The sequence below is a fragment of the Aotus nancymaae genome, unplaced genomic scaffold, assembly GCF_030222135.1.
Source record: "Aotus nancymaae isolate 86718 unplaced genomic scaffold, 86718_ANA_hifiasm-v0.15.2.pri h1tg000029l, whole genome shotgun sequence".
Taxonomy (NCBI): Eukaryota; Metazoa; Chordata; class Mammalia; order Primates; family Aotidae; genus Aotus; species Aotus nancymaae.
This window is the reverse complement of record NW_026988442.1, coordinates 23,539,043-23,564,173: the sequence shown is the minus strand read 5'-3', so window position 1 is coordinate 23,564,173 and position 25,131 is coordinate 23,539,043. Positions and strand designations below refer to the sequence as shown.

The 25,131-nt window shown below is 50.6% G+C and overlaps 1 protein-coding gene across 4 annotated transcripts in view; it reads right to left on the bottom strand.

Moving 5' to 3' along the window:
• TOX2 (TOX high mobility group box family member 2) overlaps positions 1-25,131 on the bottom strand; it is a 163,460-nt gene that overhangs the window by 116,600 nt on the left and 21,729 nt on the right. Inside the window, exon 1 of one of the 4 annotated variants that reach the window (XM_012467218.2) lies at positions 14,905-15,030. The exons of the other annotated variants lie outside the window; for them this stretch is intronic. Coding sequence (XP_012322641.2) covers positions 14,905-15,030 — 126 coding nt within the window. Of the gene's footprint in view, positions 1-14,904; positions 15,031-25,131 lie in introns of those variants that run through there. 4 annotated transcript variants of the gene reach the window in all.

Below are 25,131 nucleotides of genomic sequence, written 5' to 3'. Positions count from 1 at the left end.
GGCAGATCTGCCCCCAGGACCACCAATTAGTCCCATCCCAGTATACTCACCAGCTGCAGTTGCCCAGAGGGCCTGGCCTGATGGGCAGGGCAGCCGCCTGGCATAGCATGGCATGGAGGCCTGGCAGGCCTGTGTTTCTTCCTTCCCTGGTACTGCCAATGGCAACTCACACACCGTCTGCATTACAGCAGATTTATGGCAAAAATTACCCTCTCTCTCAGCTCCATTTAAAGCCATTTGGAGCTCTCTCCCATCCCCGATTATAAATCTAATTGCACATTCCAAACAGACAAGCGCTCATTAAGCTTTAATTATGCACATGTTGTTTTCAACAAACATTTTCATTTGGCGCTGTGAGGGGGAACAGTTCAAAAAGGGCTGCAGACACTGCCTGGGGCTGGAGGGGGCGGGGCTGGGAAGTGGGTCAAGGTGTGGTGAGATGAGGCCATCCAAGGGGCAGGGCCAGGGCCTCATCAGATTGGGCTCACGGCTTGGAGGCCTTTCCCTGGGCCCCTGCTGTGGGAGATGCCAACCTGCATTCTCCCAGCTGGTCTCACCTGCACTCCCCAAGTCCCCAGAGTCTCATCAAAGCTGGGCCCAGAGACCTCTCCTGTGACAGAGCAGAGGGAAGAGAGGGACCCCCAGTTTCAGCTCAGAAGAATAAAACCCCCAACCAAGAGCCAGTTTCATCAGAGCCTGTGGACTCGTCCCTGCTGCCACCCACCTGCCACAGTGCAGCCGGAGGCCTCTTCTTCAGCACCGTCTTCCCTTCCCTCATTCATTCATTCATTTATTCCACAACCATGGACTGAGCATCAGCTGGCTCAGGCAGTGCAGGGGTCGTGGGGACCATGACAGGTAAGGACTCTGCGTGGCTATTCCCAAGTCACTCTCCATCAAGTCCCATCCCCTCCACTGGGGAAAAGTTTTAATTCTTGGCCACAGCATTCACTTGAGCATCTGCCACCTGCCAGCCCAATGGTCCAGGCTGCCTCCCACCCATCATGTGCCCATCCCCTCTTCTGCCCTTCAAGCCCCCTGCCCAGATCACACTCTTCTGCACGCCTCATCCAGGCCTCTGCAGCGGCTGTGTCTCCACTTGAAACTCCCTGCTTTCTCTCTTCCACACCATTCATGCCCATTCAACTCCCATGCTGTCCCCTCCCAGAAGCCACTGCTGATACCCACTCCCGGGCTGGTCTGGCCATCCCTCTGCCGTGGAGGCACCCCGTAAAACATGTGTCAGACCCTAATACATGCCACAACATCACAACAGCCACGTCTGACTCCTAAGACCAGCCTGTTCACTACATCCCGAAACACCATCACTTTCAAAGATTGAAAAGAAAGGCATCGCTCACCATGTGTTCTTGAAAAAAGGCCTTCCCCTTTCTAGGCTTCAGTTTCCTCATTTGTACCTGGAAGGGTTGAACAGGTGATGCTCTCTGGCCCCTGGGCCATTCCATCAGCTTTAAGTTTTATGGTCTGCCCAGGAGCTAGGCCACCTTCTTTCCACCTAAAGAGCAGGAGGACCCTCCAGGAGCCATGGAGGTGACCAAGACACGCCGATGGTGCCCAAATGGTGCATACACAGAGGCTGGGAGACAGGGGTAGTGGAGAACCCAAGGCCACTCCTCAAAAAGCTTCCAAAAATACAACCAAGAGAAATCAGCATGTGCTTTAAAATGGCAATCAGATTCCGTTCAGCGTCTGGATGGCCACCTGTTGTTTCAGAGCAGGTTCCCTGGCACAGACTCTGAGGGTGAAATCTACAGCCAGGAAATGTACTGAGAAGTGCTATAGGGGAGTGGGGGAGCAGGGCAGGCCAGAGGGACAAGCCAAACTGTGATGCAGTCACAATGGAGGCCTCCACTTGTCCTAAGGGGAGCTCTGGAGCTTGGATGGCCCAGCAGAGGTGTCCCAATTTGAGCAGGGAGCTAAGCATCGAGTATCCCCACACAGGCTGGCCATCTCATCCAGGATGCCTGGGGGCAACGGTTGATGACCCTGGCAAAGGCAGTAGCCAACACTCTTAAGCAGCTGACAGAATGTGTGGCTGGATCCGAGGAGGGACCCCAGTGACACAGGACAGCATCCACTACAGCTACGATCATTTATTCATTAGAACAAACTCATGCAATGGTTACATCGCACTGAGATGAGCCAGGCACTCTTCATTGAATGACAAGCATCCACTCCCGTAATCCTCATGACAATCCCCGGAGGTAAGTTACTGAGGCTCCCATTTTACAGATAAGGAGACTGAGGTCAAGGGAGGTTATATAGCTTGCCCCAGGCCACACAGTTAGGAAGGGGTGGAGTGAGGATTCAAACCCTGGAAGTTCAACTCCAGAGCCTACATTCTAAGAGGAGGCTGTGCTGCTGCCAGGTCTTGCCCTGTTACCTCCCAAAACACAGTGCTGCCCAGCTCCTGGCTCCCGGCTCTCCCCAGAGGTTGGGCTGCGGTCAGCAGTCTAGAGCCTCAGGTTGCCCTGTGCTGCCAATATTTGTACTTGACAATTATCTATCATCCAAGCGGTTGGGAACAAGTCCCAAAACTGATTCTTGCCAAAGACAATTAACTAAAAACCGCATGAGCGTACGTCGGGTGGCACTGCGGTGTGGGGGGAACGCGTGTGAGTGCGACAATGAGCAGCAGATGATGTGGAAGATATTTTCTCCCCAGCACTACAAAACAAGCCCTCAATGTTGCCACAAAGGGCCTGTATTGTCGGAAGGGAAATATGTCAACGACAGCGTTCGATCGTGGAGCAGTTCAAAAAGAAGAAGAAAAGACATCTTTGAAATTGTAATTTGACCTAGAAAGGTTTTTCTAGGTCATCTGAACTTGGCATTTATGCCTCTAACCCCAAAACCTAACACAGACAAAGTGCCAGGTTCACTTCCTTCTGTCAGTACCAGATAACACAGGATATGGTATTTGTAAACACTGCTGATGTATTTTTAAGCGCTGTCTCAACGTCGGCCTTTGGACTGGGAGCTGGAAGAACGCTGCTGCAGCACAGCTCTGGAAGCAGGCAGACCTAGGTTCAAGTCCAGGCTCTGCGCTTAGCTGCTGCGTGGCAGTGGGCAGGGATCTCACCTCTCTGGTCCTCAGATTCCTCCCATGGAGAACGGGAATGGGACAGGCAGGGTTTTGCATGCTACCTAGCAGTGTGCAGAGAAAGACTAGCTTCCCTTTTCACCTCAGCTGCCTTCCCAGGCAGAGAGCCACCCCTCTGTTCTTGACTAGTGAACCCCTCTGACCCAGATCTGGGCTCTTTCCTGGAGACCCAGGAGGGCAGTGGTGGTTGGGGGCGGGGGCTCTGTCCTAAGTAGGCCTTTTCTCTACCAGAAAACAGAGAGAAAACTGTACCCCAAGGCATACTCCAAGGCAGTTTATTTATCTTAAACTCAGTTTAAGATAAATAATGAGGCCTTGGGGCTGGGAGAGCTTTAACCCTCGGGCTTCTCAAAATCCCACTAGGGAAACTGAGGCCAGGGCTGATAGCCCACCGTTAAACCACCACATTGTTGGGTCCCCGAGCCTGCACCTCCAGAGGCAGCCAGATTTAGCTCAGTTACCGTCAAGGCCCAAGCATCCTGTCTGTCCCAAGCCCTGACCTCAGCACCTACAATGTACCTGGCCACATGCCGGGTACAGAGGGGCACTAGGGACCTAGAACCAATTCCCAGGGAAGCTCAGGTCCATAGGGAAAATGGGTACCTGCATGGCAACACCCAGGGTGACAAAGCACGAAGGTGGAGAAAGACCAGGTGAGAACAGCTGGTACGTGCCTGACAGGTAGTGGCTCCCGAGTGAGCAAAGGCTAGGCAGCCGGGTGTGTGTGCTGGGGAAGGAGGAGGAAGGGTGTCTACAAGTCACTGAGGTGGGCTCCAGTACAGAACGGGAGAGAGAAAATCAACACCCACTAAAGAAAACAGGTGCGTGTTTAAAGCAATATTCTTAAAGAAAGAGTAACGGAAGGATGCCCAATCTGGCCAGAGAGTAAAACATTCCATGAAGCCACAATTAAAGCAATAACAAAACAAGAATTCTAAATCAATGAAACAGAAGGGAAAAGTACAATGTTAGACCCAACCAGGCCTGGAAACATATCAAGATTAAGGAGGGCATTTACTTTATGCAGGTAACATGTGATGTGCTTTACACACGATCGTCTGCTCAGTCTTTGCAGCCATCCTAGGAGGGAGATATCATCATCCTGTTTTACAGAGGAAAAAACAAGCTCAATTTAAGCAACGTGCTCATGGATCACACAGAAAGTGGCAAAGCCAAAACCGTAACTCTGCTAAAGCTCACGCTAATAACAGCTACTCTATTTTGTCTCCCCTTTTGCAAACAAAGAGACAAGACCCAATTATTTAATAAACAGAATTGGGACAAGAGGGTTATCCTGTCCCTATTAGGAACATTGAACTAGATACCCACTGCAAGACACCCACCAAAATGCACTCCAAACGGATTAAAGAGTTAAGCATAAAAAGTCATGTTACAGGGAAACAATCAGAAAACAGAACAGAATGTTTATCAGATCTGTGGAGGCAGGATAACGTCCTCAGCCCTCGAAGCAATCACAGAGGAAGAGAGATTGACAGATTCAAATATATATGCATTAATATCTTCTGTGGAAGAAAACATAATAAAGTCAAAATGAAAAGGACATCAGGCTAAGAAAATATCAGCACCAACTATAAGACAGTTAATATATACGAGGTAGAAATGGCTCAGTCAAATTAAACAGAAAGCAAGATGCCGACAGACAAAAAGGCGTGGGATTCAAACAAAAGTCACACAAGAGGCGGTATCTTAAGAAACAAATATGGAGGGGAAAAAAGGGACACTCGACTCAATGGCAAGTAGGGAAATGCACATAAAACAAACTTCCGGCAATGCAACTGGGATTACTTCACACCACTGCTGACATGGGAAATGGGTTCCAGCTTAATGGAAGACAATATGGCAGACTCTCAGCCAGCCAGCCAGAGGCAGGGGACAAGGACCTGGGGGCTTAAAACAGCCTTTTACTCTGAGTGCTGGGGATGGTACAGTGATATACAGGACACACAATCTTTTTTTTTTTTTTTTTTTGAGACATATCCTTACTCTTACCCAGGCTGGGATCTCAGCTCACTGCAACCTCTGCCTCCAGAGTTCAAGAAATTCTCCTGCCTCAGCTTCCCAAGTAGCTGGAATTCCACGCATGCGTCACCACGCCCAGCTAATTCTTGTATTTTTAGTAGAGACCGGGGTTTCATCATGTTGGCCAGGCTGGTCTCGAACTCCTGACCTCAGGTGATCCGCCCACCTCAGTCTCCCAAAGTGCTGGGATTGATTACAGGCATGAGCCACTGCACCCAGTGGGCACACAGTCTTTGTCCTGGAGCTCATGGTCTAGTGAGGGGGACAGGACCAGGAATCAGGACATGGGTGGGTGATAAGTAGAAAGGAAGCCAGGTTCATGGGGCCTACACAAGGGCCTTGTAAAAAGACTTCAAGGAAGAGGTGGCTTCTAGGCAGATCTACCCACAGCATGCACAGAACCAGCCAGGTGAGGGCAGAGGCCAGTGCGAACAGCATTCACCAAGGGGAGGGAAGGGCCCACTCAAGGATTAGGAAGGCGGTGCAAAATAAGATAGGCAAGCAGGGCCTTATCACAACGGAGCTTCAGGGCCACACTGGGGAGGTGAGACTGAAGCCCTGAACAGGAGCTACCTTCAGAAACCAGCCTCTGGCTTCTGGGTGGAGAATGGGTTGCAGGTGCTAAGATGGAGAAACAGGAGTCTGAGCAGGACTTGGGCAGGGCAGAAACACTGGCTAAAACAATAATAAGTAAAACGGCATGGCAGGGATTCAAAAATGGAAATTCATACTGATGGCTAGAATAAGAGGCAGGTTTGGAGTCAGAATAAAATCACAACAGCCCCAGTGTGTTGTGTAGAATACGGCCTTGAGAGTGCCAGAGATGAGCGAAAATTGCCAAGGGCAAGGGATCACCCAGGAGTCAGAAAGCGGGTGACTCATGCAGTTAGAAAACCCTAATTTCCTCTCCTTGGTCACACACTTCCTTCTGATTTCTTTCTTCTGGTGATTCATTAAAAAAAATTCTCCTTTTAAATTCACATCAGAAATGTGTGCGTACCTGGACTCACCCTGCCCTGAGCTTTAACCTCTGCCCCTGAACCCGCAAAACCTAATTTAACCCCAGGTGGCTATGAATACGCTGGCTGCCGAGAAACCAGAAGCCAGTCAAGAGGGAACAAGGGGTTTCTGGCTCTGCGATGGCTCCCAGAGGCCCCCATGGGCTACCTTGTGCCCCAGGAGGGTTTTCAGCAGCAGCTCACATACACAGACCCACAGCTCTCAGCCAGAACTCGTTCTGTTTCAGAATTTGTTCAAATTTCAGAAAAGTAATAAAGTGCAAATTCTGCAAATTCTGCCATAGCTTCAGTGGAGCCTCAGGCAGCACCTGCAGCGGAACATATGAATATTCACACAAGTCGGGTAAGTACAGATTACAAAGAGCCTCATGTTAGCTCAGGTCAGATTGTGGGGCCAAACAAGTTTGCAGCATATTGACAAAACAACTTTTCATTGCAGGGCTTTTTGGATTGCAGATAAGGCAGTTTCAAGCTGAATCAAGCACCAGGACTCATGTGTGAGGAGACTGTCCCTCTCCATGCCCATTTTATAGAGGAGGAAACTGAGGTTCGGAAAGTTAAAGGAAACCGTGCCAGGTCTCATAGCTGTTACGTGGCTGAGCTGGGATCCAAACCCAGATCTGACGTCCTTGCCTAGACCCTTGCGGATCCTCCTGGAGGCTGAAATGGCAGGCAGAGCGTTTAACAATACAGGGAATGTGGCCAGCACAGGGAGTGGTTCAAAGCCAGGTGCAACAGGTATGGGGCTGGTCAGGTGCCCAGAGAAACCACTGGCGCTCCTCCTCAGCTGGCCCCTGCAGGGCGTCTGTCCTGAGGCAGGTCCAGCAGCATCCAGCCACCTTCAAAGGTCCAGAGCTCCCTGCATCCTCTGCACCCAGGACCCATCCTTCATCCTTCCGCAGAGGCTCGCTGGGTGACCCCTTCACGCCAGGTCCCATCCTGGGGGCAAGGACACACGAAGAGCAAGGTAGACACGGTCCCAGCCCCTGCAAGCCTCAGAGTCCACCGCAGGAGGCAGGCGACAAACAAGCAAACACACAAACGTGGTCACATATTGTGCTAAGTGCTGTGCAGCAAACACAGGAAGTGCGGAGACAGAGGGTCTCTCTGCAGAGGCAGCAATTTAACTGAGGGAGCCCTGAAGGGAGGGAAGGAGGCTGTCGGGCAATAAGTAGTGGGTGGGAGCCTTTAAGGCGGAGGGAGAAGCAATGCAAAGTCCCTGAGGTCCGCAAGTAGACGCTCTCACGTGCAGGGGGAATAACGCGCCGGACACAGTAGGCAGAGGGGTGGTGCAAGGACGTGATGTGGGGTCCTAGGGCACTCAGATTTTATCCCAAATGGGAAGCCCTTGGGGAGATCTTGTAGGGGAGCAAGATGGTTTAATTTATAGTTTAAAAGATGACTCAGCTAGCCATGTGGAAGATGGATTCCATGAGGTTCCATTCCTTGAGTCTCAGCTTTCTCATCTATAAAATGGGAGCATGAGAAATCCTATGAAAAGCATAGCTCGGGAGTATCTGGCATAGAGTTGACTTCCAGAAGATGGGAGGACAAAGACAGTCTTCTAACCTAGTCACAAACCAGGAGAACCCAGTCATGAGTCATCCATAGTCGCTCCCCTGCTCAAAACCCTTCTAAGGGCCCCCTCTGTCCTCAAAACGAAGATCCACCTCTTTTTTTTTGGTCCCAAGGTCCTGGTTGACCTGGTCCCTGCTGATTTCTCCAGCCCCATCCGTCACCCTCCCACCATCTCCCATGAGGCCTCTACTCTCCCACCAACTGAGCCACTCGTGGCTTGTTCTAGGGTCCTTCGCCTAGAGACAAGTTCTTTACATTGACCTTGCCAGCAGCCTGCCCTACGTTCCTACGGCACGGATGCACACCAACCCCGATCAGCCCGAGCAATGAGAAGCTCAAAGAGTAGCTGAGGGTGTGTGTGCATGTGCATGTTGGAGCATGGGGGCTGGGAGTGGAAGGACTGTTAAGAGACACCCATGCCTATGCATGAACGTGATGACAGACAGGTGCAAGGGGCGCCACAAGAAACAGGAAGGAGGGGTCGGTTCTGTCTGAGCAGACAGAAGCGGCTTCTATGCAGTGGGTTTCAAATGATTTTCTGATTGAAGGCGATATGTTAGTTTCCTAGGGCTGCTGCCACAAATCACCATAAACGGGTGGCTGAAAACAACACAAACTACTCCCTTACAGTTCTGGAAAGCCAGAAGCCTGAAATCAGTCTCACTGGGCTAAAACCAAGGCGTCATCAGGGCTGGTTGCTCTGGAGGCTCTAGGAGAAAACCCATTTCCTTGCCGTTCCCAGCGTCTAGAGGCTGCTTATGTTCCTTGGCTTGTGGCCCCTTCCCCCATCTTCATGGCACATGTCTCCAGCCTCTGCTTCCATCCTCACATCACCTTCTCCTGACTCTGTACCCCCTCCTCATTTATAAGGATCATTGTGATTCTACGGGGCCCACCCAGACAACCCAGGATACTCGCCCCCTCCCAAGACCCTTAACCACATTGGCAAAGCCCCATTTGCCATTTAAGGTCACATGCACAGGTTTCAAAGATTAGGACCTGGCTATATTTAGGGGTCATTATTCAACCACCCACAGTGAGTCCCATGAGAGTACTGACGAAATGTGTCTCAGTTTCTCTATATGTCTGGAGAGGGCAGAGAATGAAGTGCATGCTGCGGTCGACTTTACTGCTGCTCTCCAATATCCGGCTCTCCTCTCCTCCCTGGCACATAGGATGCTACACCTCGGCTCCCCTTGCCATTTATTGGAAACGTGTGTCTAGATTAGGCCAATGAGTTATGAGCAGAAACAACATGGGTCTCCTCTGGGTGGAAGTATAGAAAAGCCAACTTGAGATCTGCAGGCTCGCTCTAGAGGACCAGCAAGGTTCCAGATGATCAAGACCTGACCATCCTACAGCCCTGAGTGATCCGTGGAGCAGAGCCCAACCCCGACTTCTCTGCCGACTGTCATGGAACGTGTAGTAAGAGCAAAAATAAGCCTTCCTCGTGATAAACAACTGAGATCTAGGGGGTTGTTACTGCAGCATAACCCTAACATGCTCCGCTAAATTTAGGCCAGGTATAATCCCAGAACTTTGGGAGGCCAGGGCGAGAAGATAGCTGGAGACCAGGAGTTTGGCACCAGCCTAGGCAGCAGAGCAAGGCCCTGTCTCTAAAATGTGTGTGTATGTATATATATATATATATATATATATATATATATATATATATATATATTTTTTTTTTTTTTTTTTTTTTTTTAAATTAGCCAGGCATGGTGGTGTGCACCTGTAGTCCTGGCTACTCATGAGGCTAAGATGGGAGGATTGTTTGAGCCCAGGAGTTTAATGCTACAGAGCTATCATCATGCCACTGCACTCCAGCCTGGGTGACAGAGCAAGACCCTTTCTCTGGGGAAAAAAAACAAAAACAAAAAACCATAATAATGAGTTTAATAGCAATGATCATTTGCTGATCACCTATTATGAGCCAGGCACTTTACCTACGTTGCATGTAACCCTCATAATCACCACCCAAGCAAGGTCAGCATCATCTACTCTATTTTAAAGGCAGAAAACTTAAATACAGAGAGGTGGAGGTGAAGGCTATGTACCTAGGAAGTGGTGGAGCTGCGATTCAAACCTACAACAATGTGGTTCCAAAGCCAAACTCTTAACTACCGCAAGGGTCCTCCTGAAAGGAACACAGGCTTCCAGACCCTTCTCTGGCCCCAGACAGCTGTCGCCCTGAACTTCAGCAGCAGCTTCTGGCCAGTGCAGGTGAATCCTGAGGCCAAAATCCTCAATGACAATGTAAGCTCATCCCTGGGTCCTGGATCCCTGAAACAAATCCCCCTCACTGCAAAATCTAGTCTGAACTGATTGCTGGGCTGGTTCTTATTCATGTACTCATGCATCCATATGCCAAAAGAATGCTTGCTGTCCATCCTCTTTGTGCCAGGCTCTATTCTGGGCTCCTGGGAGACAGCAAAGACCCCTGGAGACAGAGAATAATACACATAATCAATAAGTGACTTACATGGTATGTGTAAAGAACAGAGTTGAGCAGGTGAGGGGCATCGGGGACGTTGAGATGGAGGGTATGCAAGTTTAAATGGAGCGGTCAAGGTGGGCCACATTGAGGAGGTGATAGTGGAGCAAAGACGGGAAGGAAGTGAGGGAATGGGCCAAGCAGATGTGCTGGGGAGAGCATGTACAGGCCCTAAGATGGGGGTCACTGGCAGGTGTGACCCGGTCAGCAAAGAGACCAGTAAAGACAGGCAGAGCAAGCAGCGGGGAGGGGAGAAGGGGAGGGGAGGCCAGAGAGGCAACTAGGGATGGAGTGTGCCCCACAGATGGCACTGAGATTACCCCTCCCCAGAGAGAGGAAGCCAGCACTTTTTCCACTGCCTTATCTGATGCTGTGGTCGGGGAGCCAGCGAGGGCAGGCGTGAGGGCTGCATAGCTAGGCACATCCGAGAAACCTCAGCGGGGCCTCAGAGCAGCTGACATCCGCTTGGCCTGCGGCTTCTTCCTGTGGCTTCTGCATCTCAGGTTGCCCCGACGGCTGCTATTTTTGCCCCTGTTTGGGGTTCTGTGGTGGGCTCCTCTGTGCGTTGTTGAGTTTGCTCTGCTCAGAGCCAAAGTGAGGGGTTAAACATTCCAAATGTCTTTGGAAACACTTACTATCCCAAAAAAGTGGGAAAGAGGATGACATTTGTTATGCACATCATCTTGTCAATCCTCATGACCCTCCAAGCTCAGAGAGGCTAGGTGGCTTGTCCAAGGTCACACAGCCAAATCAAACCACAGTCTGAGGATCCTACTCCAGTCTATCTACATCTGCAGGCCCTTAATTTGCAGGGAGGTCTTTGCATTTACTGCCTAAATTAATATTTCTGTGCTGTCTGGCCTTGCAGTCCATGTGAGAAACATACATCATCGTGGGTGATGTCCTCCCAGAGTATCACAGCACTGATGGGGAGGGCAATGACAGAAGTGGGCACAGGGAAGGGGCTCCTGGCTCAGATAGTTGCAGGTGGACTGAGGGGGCAATCAGAGAAGGCTTCTGAAAAGCCGTGGACGTCATGACCACACCTGCAAGAACAAACAGGAGTCCAAAGGGTAAAAGAAACATTCTGGACAAAGGGGTCTGAAGGTAAAATTAAGAGGCACAATAGCTTGGTCAGTGGGGAAGGGGATTTAGGAGGGAGCGGGACAGTGATTCTGCAGGAAGCAGAAGCTAGCTTGTGGACTGCAAAGTGAGATCTGACAGGTGCCCAGCCCTCAGGTGGGCTTATTAAAGGCATCAGCACAGATCCAGCTGATTACAAAAGACGTCAACCAAAGGCTCAAAGCAGGGAGGGCTGCACACATCATCAGGTGGTTCTCAGAGATCCCACTGGCTGCTGCCGGGAGAGCAGACAAAAGGGGATGGGTGGAGGCAGGGAGGCCTGGGAGGCCTGGGAGGAGGCTTCTGCAGTCACCCAGGTGATAGTAATAGTGAAGCAGGGGGACATCATTGCACCCTGAAGGTGCAGCCAGCGGCATGTGCAGGTGGGTGAGATGCAGGGAGTAAGGCAGAGAGAGGGGTCAAAGGTGATCCCATATCTGTGGCCTAAGCCGAGGGGTGGACAGTTATCTGTACAAAGCAGGCACAAAGTAGAAGGGGCATATTGGGGTGGAGGGGGGTGTGAATCGAGAAAAGGGCCATTGAGAGTAACTGTCTCCTTCCAGATGAGCCCCCTGGGGTAAGGATGTACAAATCAAAGCTGCCTGTCTCCACCAACATCACCATGACTAGGGGGCTGCTGCTCCCATGTCCTCAATTGCTCTTCACAGCAAGGAAGACCCAGGGAGCTTAAGTGAGCTGCCTGGAGCCTCACAGCTAGAAGTCAAGAGAGTAAAGGCTACAAATCCAGGTCCACCGAATTCCTTCTCCAGGCTCATCTCAGCCCCCAACACCAGGAGGTCCCCAAGACCCTCCCTGGAAAACGGCTCCCAGGCCCAGGAGAAGCTGGAGCATTCACGCCCCATATCCCCATCTATGATATTTCAGGACTCACTCTGCAACTGTCCAGATGTGTGAACATCTGCCAGGCCCCTGGCTAGACGGAGATGGTGGCTCCTGGGCAGCCCTGGGCCTCCCAGTGGGTGGCAGAGAGGCTGCCCCAACAGGGCCCCAGCTGCCTCTACGGGAAACCTGCCTCCCTGCCCCTGCTCCCAATTTCATTAATTATCGGGTTGTTCATGCACAAGGCAAGCAAGAGAGGGAGTTATCAGGGATGCCGCCGGCCAAGGAAAGGAGATTCATTTCAAACATGAAGCTCATCCTGCTCTGGAGGCTCTCACACTCAATTTCCAACACAGAGGAGGAGGAGGGGTTGAGGCCATCAGCCTGGATTCTTCTACTGAGGGAATCAGGGGTCCAAAGAAGATAGAACTGGCCCGGATCACATAGCGATTACTAATGGCAGGAAAAGCCCTGCAACTCAGGCCTCCCACTTCTGTGCACCTTTATTCTTCCCAAAAAGAGTCGGTAGGTGCCTGCTGTGTTTTGGCCCCTGCAGGCCAGCAGACACCCTGGTTTCAGGCAAAGGCTCTCCAGGGCCTCTTCCCTCCCCAGGAGAACGCGCTGTTATTTACTGAGCACCAGCAATGTGCTTTATACATTTTATCCCACTTAGTCCTCCTAATAATCGGTCATTTTATAGGCAAGGAAACTCTGGCTCAGAGAGGTTGCTGTGCTGAGGTCACACAGCAAGCAAGAACAGAGCCATGACTTAAAACAGGGTCTTAAAGCTGGGTTCGGCTTCTGTTCTCCGGGCAGGGAGCATGTGTGGGGGTGCAATTCTCAGCCACTCTCTCCCTTCCAAGACTCCTTTCCTTCCAATGCCCTCCTTCCCAGCCAGGTGCTCTCGGCAAACAGGTGATCAGGGAGCAATCTGAACACTGGCTTACTGGCTGGCTGTTTTCCCAGGGCCCTGCCAACTCAGTCCTCATGAGTGGTCTTCAGTAAGTTGTTGGGGAAGAGTTAACACTAAAAGGATCAGTTCTGTTTCAAGATGGCCAGTCGGTTCCTGCCATGAACTCCTCTCCCAATCAAGAACCCATGGAAGTGACCAGAGATATAAAGAATTCCCATCAGCCAGGGCTGTGAAACAGACGTGGCCCTGCCTTTAAGCTCCCCAGATGGATTCCAGAGCCTCTGACTCCAAGCACAAGAAGAGAGCTCCCTGGATCATACACACAGATGCACAAAAACACATGCCCCTGTGAGCCACGCCCTCCTCATGAGCTGAGCTGATGTCCTGGGTCATTTGTTCATTCATTCATGCCTGGTTAATGAGGTCCTTCCACCATACCAGGCAAAGTGTTATGCAGTGTGTATGTGCACACGTGCATGTGTGTGTACATATACACATGAACACACGTAAATGCTTATACACACTGTCATGACAACACAAGAAAGTAGGCATCAGCGTCCCCATTTTATGAAGAGACTGAGACTTGGAAAGCTCAAAGAACTGGTTTGCTCACAGATTGTATTTGTGGCTGAGCTGACATTAGTAAGCGGTACCTAACCCAGACCCCAGTACACAGTAGGTGCTCAATAGCTACGTTCTGTGGCCAGCTGGCTCCTCAGCCTTCCCTTGCAGACTTGGGCCCACTGCCTCCTGCAGGCTTTCAGGCCCAGAGCAGAGAAGGTGGAAAGCATCACAGGAGGCACAGAAGCTGGTGTTTCCTGGTCTCTCCCGGTTCACCCAGGATGTTCCAAATGACGGAAAGCGGACCTGAGCCGGAGGCTTCTGTTGCCGAGACACACATGCAGGAAGCCAGATTTCAACAATGGCTGTGATAAATCAGAGCACCAGAAGAGGTCAGGCCTCCTGGTCTACTGGGTGCAGCACCATCAACAGCAACAAGCCCCACCCCCAACCCAGCCAACTCCCATCGCCAAGATAGCCTCCCAGGCACAGCTGGGATGGCCATTCACATTAGGTTTCTGCATTTGAAATCTCTGCTCCCTATTAAGGGCATGTGTGTCCCCTTAAGTCTGTGACTAGGTCCTTTCTCATTTGTTGCATTCATTTCTTCTACGAAAGTATGGTGTGTGAAGATCCCAACTGGTTATTTTTCAATGTCCTTACTTAACAAAAGGAAAGGTTGGCATTCACCAAATCTGGGGAGGAATTTTTATTGATTCCTCAAACTCCAAAATCCAGTGGAAGAGGCAGCTCAGGTGTTCCTGATGACGTCCTCAGCTCTCCTCACCCCTCTTGCCTTCTTGGAAGGCCCCTCTCCCTCTTCAGCCCAGGTATCTTCTGGGCTCCTCCCAAGCCGTGGGCCAACCCCATCACTGCTCCCACAGTTTCCAGTCTGAATCAGCCAGATCCCCAACCCACACCTGGCCAGGCCCACTGCAGGGTGTGCTGAATGAATGAATGAATGCTTCCTGGGCACCAGACCACAGCCTGACCCTGCTCTCCAGAAGCCAACCCCAACCGCCTCCAGAATTCCTTTCCAAGAAGGAGCTGCCAACTGCAGGTCTCCTGAACCCTCTAAAGCATCTTCATTCCAGAATGTGACAGGTACCAGTCCAAGTCCCTGCCTGCCCTGATCCAGACATCACCTGTCTTCAGCCCGCAGTGACGGCCTGACCACCTCCACCCCAGGGGGCAGCGGGCACCCGCTGCTTACCTTCTGCGGAAACACACCTGCAATGCACCAATGTCTTGCAAGTAGAAGGAGCCCGAGTCTCATTCCACAGAAGCCCAGGCAGCGAGAGAACGCGCCCGCGACAGCCTCTGTGCGAGTCTGCTGCATAATCAGCAGAGAAAGAGAAAAAATGCCAGAAATAGCAAGCTTTATAAGCCCTCCTGACAACTCTTGGTCCTCTATTGGCTGGAGGCCCGGCACCTCCACCCCCCATCCCGTTTGTATAAGGTGAAATGGAGAAACCTGTTATTTAACCTCTTTTATCAAAATCCATCTCCTCTTCCAATTTGGGCCTGCGTGTTCGGAGCTCCTGGTGGCGGTCTTCACGCCAGGTCTCGGGGAGCAGAAGAGGAGGCAGCCCCTAAATACAGCGCAGCTCCACGTCATTTGTGGCTTAAGAGCCTTCCCCACTCACACACGCTGCCTTGGGAGGGGTGGTGCACTGGAAGAGCCTTCGGAAGGCAAATTGGCAGCACCTGTCAACGTGTGAAACTTACACGCCCTTTCATTCAGCAATTAGACTTCTGAGCATCCATCCTGCAGAAATACCTGTACTCAGTGCATGGATGCGTGCCCAGGGATGTTGCTTGTTACAGAGAGAATTAGAGACAGCTAAATGTCGAAAGCCAGGGTCTGGTTGAATACATTGAAATACATCCGATGGAATGAGGAAGGTATATGGTACTGACTTGGAACTGGCTGGGAGAAAAAGTCAAGGACAGGGCTCCATTTTTATAAAAATAGTAACTGTGTATATGCATATGTTTGAACATGCCCTGTAAAAGATACCAGGCTGTTAATAGTGGTTACACTAGGGAGGAGGAGATATTTTCAGTTGCTGCTTTTTTCTTTCTTGTTTCATTTTTTTTATTCTTTACCACAAGCATGTATTACATTTGTAATTTAAAACAAAAAAATAAGAACCTCCCCTGGTTTCTTTCCACTCTTCTGAAGCCATCAGGCCAAAGGTCAAGGTCACCCACCACAAGCCTCCATGCTCTTGGGATAAAGCTGGCCCGAGGCACTAGGGATTAACCAGCAGTCTCTCATCAGCTTTCGCACAAATGCAGTTAAACCAGGGCTCCGTGAAGAAGGCAGACTTTGAAGTAAGACAGGGCTAGGTTTGAATCCTAGCTCTGCCTGCTGGAATGGCTAACTTCCCTGAGCCTCGGTTTCTTCACCTGTAAAATGGGGATAGTAGTACCTATTAAGTGTCATGTACTGTGCTGGGTGCTATTAAACTAATTTTAATTTTTTGGACATTTCAGAAGAGGCAAAGGCTGCTGAGGAAGCACCCTAGAGCTAAGAGAGGATCCAGACTGAGCAGGAAGAACGCTGGGAAATCATCCTATTCCTGAACACTGCTAACAATACTAAGAGGCAGAGAGAACGGCCTGGGAAGAGCAAATTTCATGTGGTAAAGGTGGCTGGTGCCCAGCACGTCTGCAGGAGGAGGGAGAGAGTGGGAGGGGTTACACAAGGCTCCAGAAAGAAAAAAGTCTTGCTTCCCTGCCTCTGTACCTTTCTCATGCCGTTCCCTCTGCCTGGAATGTTCTTCCCCAACCTTCACACAACTGACGGCTTCTTATCCTTTCGGCTCTGCTCAAAGACCTCATTCCTCCCCAAAGAAAGCTCCCCTAATCTCACCTGCACCTGAATTATTTTGTCCCTGGCACACGCCTCCAGCCAATGGTTTCTGCTCATGTGTTTGATGACTTTTGTTTCTGTGCTTACTGTTCTTCTCTAGGCTCTGAGCTTCTTCATGGTCAGGATCGTCTGTCTTGCTCATCTCTGGGTCCTGGCTCCCAGCACGGCACCTGACACACAGTGGGTGCTCACCAAATAGAAAGTGCACACAACCAATAGATCCAAGGCACATGGCACTCATCTCAAGGCAAAAGAGAGGTGGATTTTGCACCATGATACAAAGATGGATGAAAATTTCAGACATACCAAAGATTTAGAAACACATACAAAGTCGTAAGCGTGCAAGAAGAAACTGTCCATGAATATTCATATAAGCTTTGGATGAGAAAGAACTTTCTAGGTTCAAATTTGTGTAGACAGGATATTTATTGCATCATTATTTATAAGAAGATGAAAATAACAATAAAGTCCATTGATAGAGGATTGGATAAATACATCACGGCTCTCAGTACAGTGGAATACTATGCAGCCATGAAAATGATGGGCATTTGTTGATGCTGAAAGAAGCCATGTTGTTTGTTGAATGTTAAACTTGTTCAGAAACAAGAGATAAGTGAAAGGTGTAATTGATTGTCACAAAGAAAACACAAAGGTAAAAATCCTTCAAGTATCATTTATTCATTCACTCAACAAACATTTTTTTTGTTCCCTCTGCCTCCTCCTTAATTCACATAGGTCATAATTCCAGATGCTGGAGCAATGTATGAACAGAACACTGACCCTGTCCTCACAGGCAGCCCAGCTCACACATGGAGGTGACTATGATATAAGGGAAACAGTGCTCACAGGTAAAGGTCTCAGGTTAGTCACCTGGGCGAGAGCTTCATAAAAATGGTGTCATTCAAGCTGAGATTTGGAGAAGAGGCAGAGTTTGAGCACACAGAGAAGGAACCAGTCATTTTAAAAGGCAGAAGCTGGGTGATACCAGACAAGCACAGAAAGCCCCTGCGTTCTTCATCAAACGCTCACTGGACCCCACCATCTGTAGGAGAGGGAGTTTACAGGAGCTAAGCCGAGGCCCAGATTCTGGACTGGATTCTGCCAAATGTGCTAGGAGGAGGCATTTGGGGTTGTGATCGTGCTGTCCACAGGTGTGCAGGTGAGAAAGCAGCCTCCCAACCCTGACTCCTGCACCCCGAGAGCACCAGCCCCACAGGGCAGGCAGGGCTGGAGCAGGTGCACCTGGCAGGTGGAATAACTGAGACTTAGCAAGGCAAATCCCAGGGTGTGCAGTCGCAGTGCTCTTGGCTTTGCAATAAATATTCAGGTGGAGGTATTTAGTGTGGGTTGGAGAGGGTCCCATCTCTGTGGCCCCTCCACTCGGCTCCTTCTGGGGTGGAGACAAGAAGGGCCTCTGCACCATGAAGGAACTCAGCATTTTTTAGTTCTTTTTGACTTTTTCAGATTCTGAGGCAGCATGATGGTTATGGTTCAAAACAAAGAGAGATGACTCAGCTTCCTGTGGAGGAGCTGCAGCCTTTTGGAAATGATCTTTCAGTTTTAATGCTTCTCTCTTCTCATCCACGGAGGCAGCTTGTCCAGGCTGCGTGTTGTCTTTTTTCTTTTCTTTTATTTATTTTTTTAGACAGGGTCTCCCTCTGTTGCCCAGGCTGCAGTGCAGTGGCATGATCATAACTCAGTGCAGCCCTGAATTCCTAGACTCGAGAGATCCTCCTGCTTCGGCCTCCCAAGTAGCTGGGACTACAGGCATGTGCCACCACACCCTGCTAATTTTTGTATGTTTTCTTTTTTTTTGTAAAGATAGCATCTCACTATGTTGCCCAGGCTGGTCTTGAACGCCTGTCCTCAAGCCATCTTCATCTCTTGGCCTCCCAAGGTGCTGGGATTACAGGCACGAGCCTGTTACTTGTTTTCTTGTTGTTCAGCTGTTTCTAGGGTGAGGGGCAGGGACGATGGCCAGGCTCTGTGGCCACAGTGCCTGGGTTTGAATCCTGGCTGTACCCTTACGAGTCCAGAGAACCTGGCCAAATTGATATCCTCTCTGAGCCTCTGTTTACTGATGTGAAGATGGGCATAATAGTTCCCTCCTGATGGGGTTTTTGTGCAAAGCAGCTGTCATCTATGGAAAGTTCTTGATCTGGTCCATAAATATCACTGTTAATAGCCAACAGCTGCCATGCTGAGGGTCTACTGTGCTTTGATGATCTCATTTAATCCTCACACCTGCACAAAACAAGTTCCCATTTTACAGATGAGAAAGCTGAGGCTCACAGCAATGAGTCGGCTTCCATCTTCTTATTCATGAGGGTCAGTGTACACAGCCCAGGCAAACTCACAACCGAGTCATTATAAGCTTTGTCCCTTGCTTCTCGCTGCAGCAGCAGCCAAGCCCACATCAGCCCCTTGCTGTCTTTATTCACAAAATGGGGACAAATATTCTGAGATTGCTGAGATGTTCCAGCCAAGGTTTTCCAAAAACAATTCTGTGAAGGACTCAGGAAACTTCCATCCTAACACATCATTCCTTCCTCCGGGGCAAGGAGGAATCCACAGAGAGCTGAGTTCTTCCCGCGCAACATCCCGAGGAGAGGCCAGAAGTGAGTCAGGAAACCCCCTCAAGTCAATAGAAAACACCAAAGCTGAGAGAGGGTGTGAGCTTACGCAAATCAAAAGAGCAGGGCTTTAGGTCGGGCACGGTGGCTCACACCTGTAATCCCAACACTTTGGGAGGCTGAGGCGGGTGGATCACATAATGTCAGGAATTCGAGACTAGCCTGGCTAATGTGGTGAAACCCGTCTCCACTAAAAATACAAAAATTAGCCGGGTGTGGTGGCACCCACCTGTAATCCCAGCTACTCAGGAGGCTGAGGCAAGAGAATCGCTTGATCCCAGGAGGCGGAGGTTGCAGTGAGCCAAGATCGCGCCATTGCAATCCAGCCTGGGTGACAAGAGTGAAACTCCGCCTCAAAAACAAACAACAACAACAAAACAGGGCTTTAAAAATCACTCATCATACAAATGGCCACCATGCACCGTGATATTAAAACTGGGACTCTCAAACCTTTGTCCTAGAACTAATTTTTTTTCTTAAATGCAGTGCAGGTGAACATAAGGTAACCCACAACAGCCTGAACCCAAGCCTCCATGCCCCCTTCCCTCACATCACCCTGAAGCATATGCTGACAGAGCAACCTTAATAGTAACTGACTAATTTTAAACCCTGTGATTACCAGGGTTGATTTCCATGGAACCTTCCTTTCACAGCACCGAGAGCCTCTCGTGAGTGGTAATTGCCAAGTTCAGTTTTAGTTCTGTCATGCCCAACCGTCAGTGCTAACTAAGGCAGCTGCTGCATCGCCAGGTACGCTGGTAATGAAGTCGACTTCACAGCTTAATTTCACAATATTGTGATGCCCCCATCAGCACCTGTTAAGTGCTGAGAAGCTGCAAGCTTCTATTAAACAAATCTCACCCAAGGAAAGTGACTAAAGCCGCTTTGCACTTCTAAGGTGCCCTGTCTAGATCCTCACGCCCACTGGGATTTTGTGGGTGCTTAATCCCATGTGCCTCCTCTCTGCAAAGTACTGACCACCTAAGTGCCACGCCACAGCGTAGGGTGCCATGATCACTGCCTCATCCTCTGCAGTCGCCTCTCATTCCCCCTCCATCCCTGTAACTCTGGCTCAGCCTCTCACCCTTCTGGCCTGGATCCCCATAGCAGCCTCTTAGCTCACCCTCCCCCTTTCATTTTCCAGGCCAATCAGTAGAGTTTTCTTGGGGGGAAAAAAAAAGTTGCCAGGTGTGATTGCTCACACCTGTAATCTCAGCACTTTGAGAGGCTGAGATTGGAGGATCGCTTGAGGTCAGGAATTCAAGACCAGCCTGGGCAACATATTGAGATCCATCTCTGAAAAACAGAAAAAAAAAAAAAATTAGCTGGGCATGGTGGCACATGCCTGTAATCCCAGCTACTCAGGAGCCTGATGCAGGAGGATCACTTGAGCCCAGGAGTTGGAGGCTGCAGTGAGCTATGATCATGGCACTATACTTAAGGCTGGGTGACAGAACAGGTGACCATCTCTTCCAGAAACAAATGTGACACCTGCCATTTGAAATCCTTCAATGACCCCACCGTCCTCAAGGTTGAAAGTCTTCACACTGTGTTTTCTTTTAAGTTTCTTGATTGAGCTCTGCACCAAGCTTCTAGACCCAATGCCCTATCCCTCAGCCACACTGTCGCAGGGACTTGCCTGCAGTACCCCAAGCCCCATACACCCCTGGACCGCACTATCCAGGTGAACAAGTCCCGTGACTTCATTTTCCCTAAGGAAAAGTGTCTCACGCAGGGCGTTACTCCCTGCCCCTTAACCATACGAAGAAACCTCTGCAGCATATCTGGGCATATCCCTGTGGTCACTCAGTAGCAGCACCGACTGAATCAAATCAGCACCCCATAAAACACTCTTGGGGTGCTTAGTCAGCATCTACTCTATACTAGGCACTGGTACTTTCTATCTCCTCTTTAATCCTTAGACAATCTGGCAAAATGAAATGAGATGTTTTTCTTTTCAAGTGTGCCAACAGGCTCAGAGAAGTTAAGTAAGCTCTGGAGGCCACACAGCTCCTAAGCCGCAGGGTCAGTTTAAACTCATGTCTGACTACACGAATGGTCTCCCCAGATGAACCCTCACTCATCTTCCAACCCCACCGCATGGATTCATTTGTGGGACTTACACACAATGCCACATTCCAGCCTCATTCGGTTAAAATGCCTCACTAGTCTTGGCATCCGTCCTATTCTTAATCAGTTCCCTGCACGTAGACACCCTCCCCCTGGCTGGGTTCCGGCAGCAGAACTGCACTTTGAGTGCAGTGGAGCATGCTTGGGCTGACTTTGTGCTAACTTCAGCTTTTGCCCAGAAACCGACAGAAGCTTGACCTAAGTTTTGTCCTTTCTTCTTGCTCAACTCCTCCAGTCCCAATATGATGAAATCCCTGTGCAAACCTTACCACAAATTAAGTAGATGCAATTACTAGCCCCATTTCACAGAGGAGGAACTGAGGCACAGAGAGGTCAAGTAACTTACTAGATGCGCACAGCTAGCAACTGTCACAGACAGAATTGGAACTCAGGTCCTAAGGCCTAACATGCATGCCCACACCACTAGGCTACTCTGTGCCTGAGTCACTGATCTCATTTTACAGATAAGGACACTGGGGCTCCAAGAACAGGGGGGTTGCCCAAGCTGGGGCTTTGGTATCCAGGCTGGATGGCTGCAGACGCAGGTGAAGCTGGGGGCTCCAGGAAGCTCCACTCTCAACTTTCAGCTAAGGCAAGACCATGCTTCTAGAAGCGAGGGCACCTGTCCCTTCCTGCCAGAGATGCACAAGGAGGCCCTAAGGCAGAAACACAAGGGCTGGAAAACACCCCTGGCCTTCACGGCTGCCTCAGATGCCCCTCCACCACCCCTGAACCGGTTGTGCTGAGGGCAAGCATCACAGACCAGTCACCCCCCAATGCAAGGAGCGACAAATGCTTTTTCCCTGACATGTGGTGGCTGGGTCTACAGTTCAGCTAAAGCCAGTATGGAAATAAGTTCTGGGGCATGAAGATGCAGGTTTGAATCCCAGCTCTGCCAGTTACTAGCTGTGAAGCCCGGGTAATGGGCTGAGGCTCTCCGTACAGTGGGATACTAATGCCGCCACCTCGCCGGCCATCTGAAGACTGAACGAGCTCACAGGCTTATTGCCCTCCCTCTCAGAGCAGATTTGCTGCCATTTCAGCGCCCACCTCCAGCAGCATCCTGACAACCCCAGTGCACCCAGCAGGACATGGGCGGGAGGCAGGATTGCTTCAAGTTATCTCATTTGAGGCCTGCTTTCTGGGACAAGCATTTATTATTAAGTAATAATAAAATCCGAGGTTGAATGGAAACCCAAAGTCAGGACCGAACTTCTCAGTCCTACCTCAGGCAGGAGGGGAGGGCTAAGGGGTCCCCGTGGGTCACTCCACAGCAGGTGGAGTTATGAGTGGGGCCCGCATCCGTGACAGGCCCTTCTCCCGGCCATCACTGGGACAGGTTGCCATATCCCAGTTGCCATGGTTTCTGTTTATTCTGGGGAAGAAAACTCCACTGACATGGGTCCTGGTGAGAGGAGAGTTTGCTTCACTCCACGGTGCAGTCACTGGGGTCCCCGCAATGTCCACAGGCATTAGACTGAAGGTGCTGACATTCACAGCCCTCAAAGCTTCCTCTTCACTTGACCCAGGAAGGATATGAGCTGGCCCTATTTCCAGATGAGAAAACTGAGGCTCAAGACCAGGCAGCTATGTGCATGGTTTCATGGAGACGTTGGAGAGAAGCAGGGACCCACACTCGGATGCGTCTGACTTCTCCCATTTTTCCAATCTGTGCTGGTTCATTTATGATCATTATTCTGGCACCCAGTGATGCTGGGCCTTTTCCAAAACCAGAGCCCCTGATTTGCCCTGAGAGAAGCTGCTGGAGGCTCCGGGGACATCAAAGGCTGCTTATGGGACTTGGCAGGCAGCTCCCCAGAGGGACTCAATGCTCCAGTCACCCCCAGGACGGCCCTCTCAGCCCTGCATATGGACATAGAGGCTGGCTTAGGGTTGGAGACCTGGGGTGTGGCTGGGGAGGGTCCCCAAGTCACTCCTCTGTGCACCCTCCCTACGGGCCTCCCCAACATCATCTCATTCTCAGTCCATGGTTCAGAGACCACCAGCCAGCAGGACTGAGTCTAAAACCCCTCACTTCCCTCACACACCTGTCCTCCCGAATCCTCCACAACTGACCCCTTCCTTGCTTCCTCCTCCCCTTCCTCAAGCTGAACCCTGTGCCCACAACACCCTTCCCAATGCTCAAATCCCTCCTGGGTCTCCTCTCCCAGCACAAAACCCAGGAGCTGCCAGTGGGAAGGTCTCAGCCACCTCCCTCCTGAGACTGCACCGCACAGGAATGCTCGGGGGACCTCTGCAAACCAGAAGTTCCTTTCTCAGCCCAAGGTTGCGACACTTAAAAGAAACTGGCACTTTCTTGGGTGGTCAAGTGTACCAGGCCCCTCCTTCCACAGGGCCTTTGCACGTGTTCTTCCCTCTGTCTGGAATGCTTCCCCTATGCCCATCATCGAGCAACTCCTAGTCTTCCCACAGCCCCGCGATGCTCTCCATTGCCTGCTCTCCCGGCCCTGTGTGGCTGTCCTTCACCACACCTGTTCTGCTTTCATTATGTTTCATCATGTGATTATTCACTGGCTAGACTAGAAGCCACATGCCCACAGCACAAGGGCTGTCTTGTTCACCCCAGAGTCCCTGCCACAGTGCCTAGCACCCAGCAGGGGCTCAATGAATGTCTGCTGTCTGAAGAGTGGGGGCAGCTGTGTAGATTACAGAGATGACCACTAATTATAATCATAGCCTCCTGTCCTGTAGGCATGCCCTCGGCACTGTAAGTCTGCCACTCCTCTCATTGTCGCATAAATGTACCTGTATTTAACGAATGGGACAACAGCAAATGTGACACAGAGGCTTGAAAAGCACCAGGACACTGGGGCTTTCTCTCTCTTGCTGCACCAGGGAGCCTGGGAGCCCCAGGGGCACATGCCCAAGCTAGCCTGCTGGAGGACAGGAGGTCATGTGGGGAGCTAAGCCAACAGCCAGCCAGCTCCCAGCCAGCCGCATGCAAACTGCCAGCTGGGAGAGGAAGGCTGTCCTAGATCATGGAGCTCCCAGGTCACTGGCCAACTGACCACGATGCAGGAAGAGCCTGTGGAGACAACCAGCCTAGCCAGGAAGCCTTGCAGCCAACCCACGGATCATGAGCTAATTGAAATGGTGGTTGTTTCAAGCCATTAATTCTGGTGGCTTACTGTGCAGCAATATACAAGTGATACAGGAGCTAACAGAAGAGCGTTTGCCCTGATGCGCTCACAGCCAAAGAACATGTGTCTGATCTACTCAACATCAACTTGAAAACAACAAAGCCTCTTGGGGACTGGGAAGCAGCTGGGGTCAGGGAAGGTCAGACCCTAAGTCTGAGCCTGCTGGCCTGTGACATTGGCTTGAGCTGGGACGAGGTGGGCACTCACCTCTATGGGTAGGTCTGCCTGTCTCTACTAGTGGGAATGACACAAGTCATGCCAAGCCTTCTCGGGTTGATGGTCTGAGACTAAAGGAGAAACACATGAAAGGGTCTCCAGAAGGAAGCTAAAGAACATGGTGCTGAATAAAGATCATGACTTCAGAGCTAGACAGATTCAGGTTCATGATCCACTCTGCTTCCTTTTTTTGAGACAGAGTTTCACTCTTGTTGCCCAGGCTAGAGTACAATGGTGTGATCTCAGCTCACTGCAATCTCCACCTCCCAGATTCAAGCGATTCTCCTGCCTCAGCTTCCTGGGTAGCTGGGATTACAGGCACGCGCCACCATGCCCAGCTGATTTTTTTGTATTTTTAGTAGAGATAGGGTTTCACCAGGTTGGCCAGGCTGGTCTTGAACTCCTGACCTCAGGTGATCCAC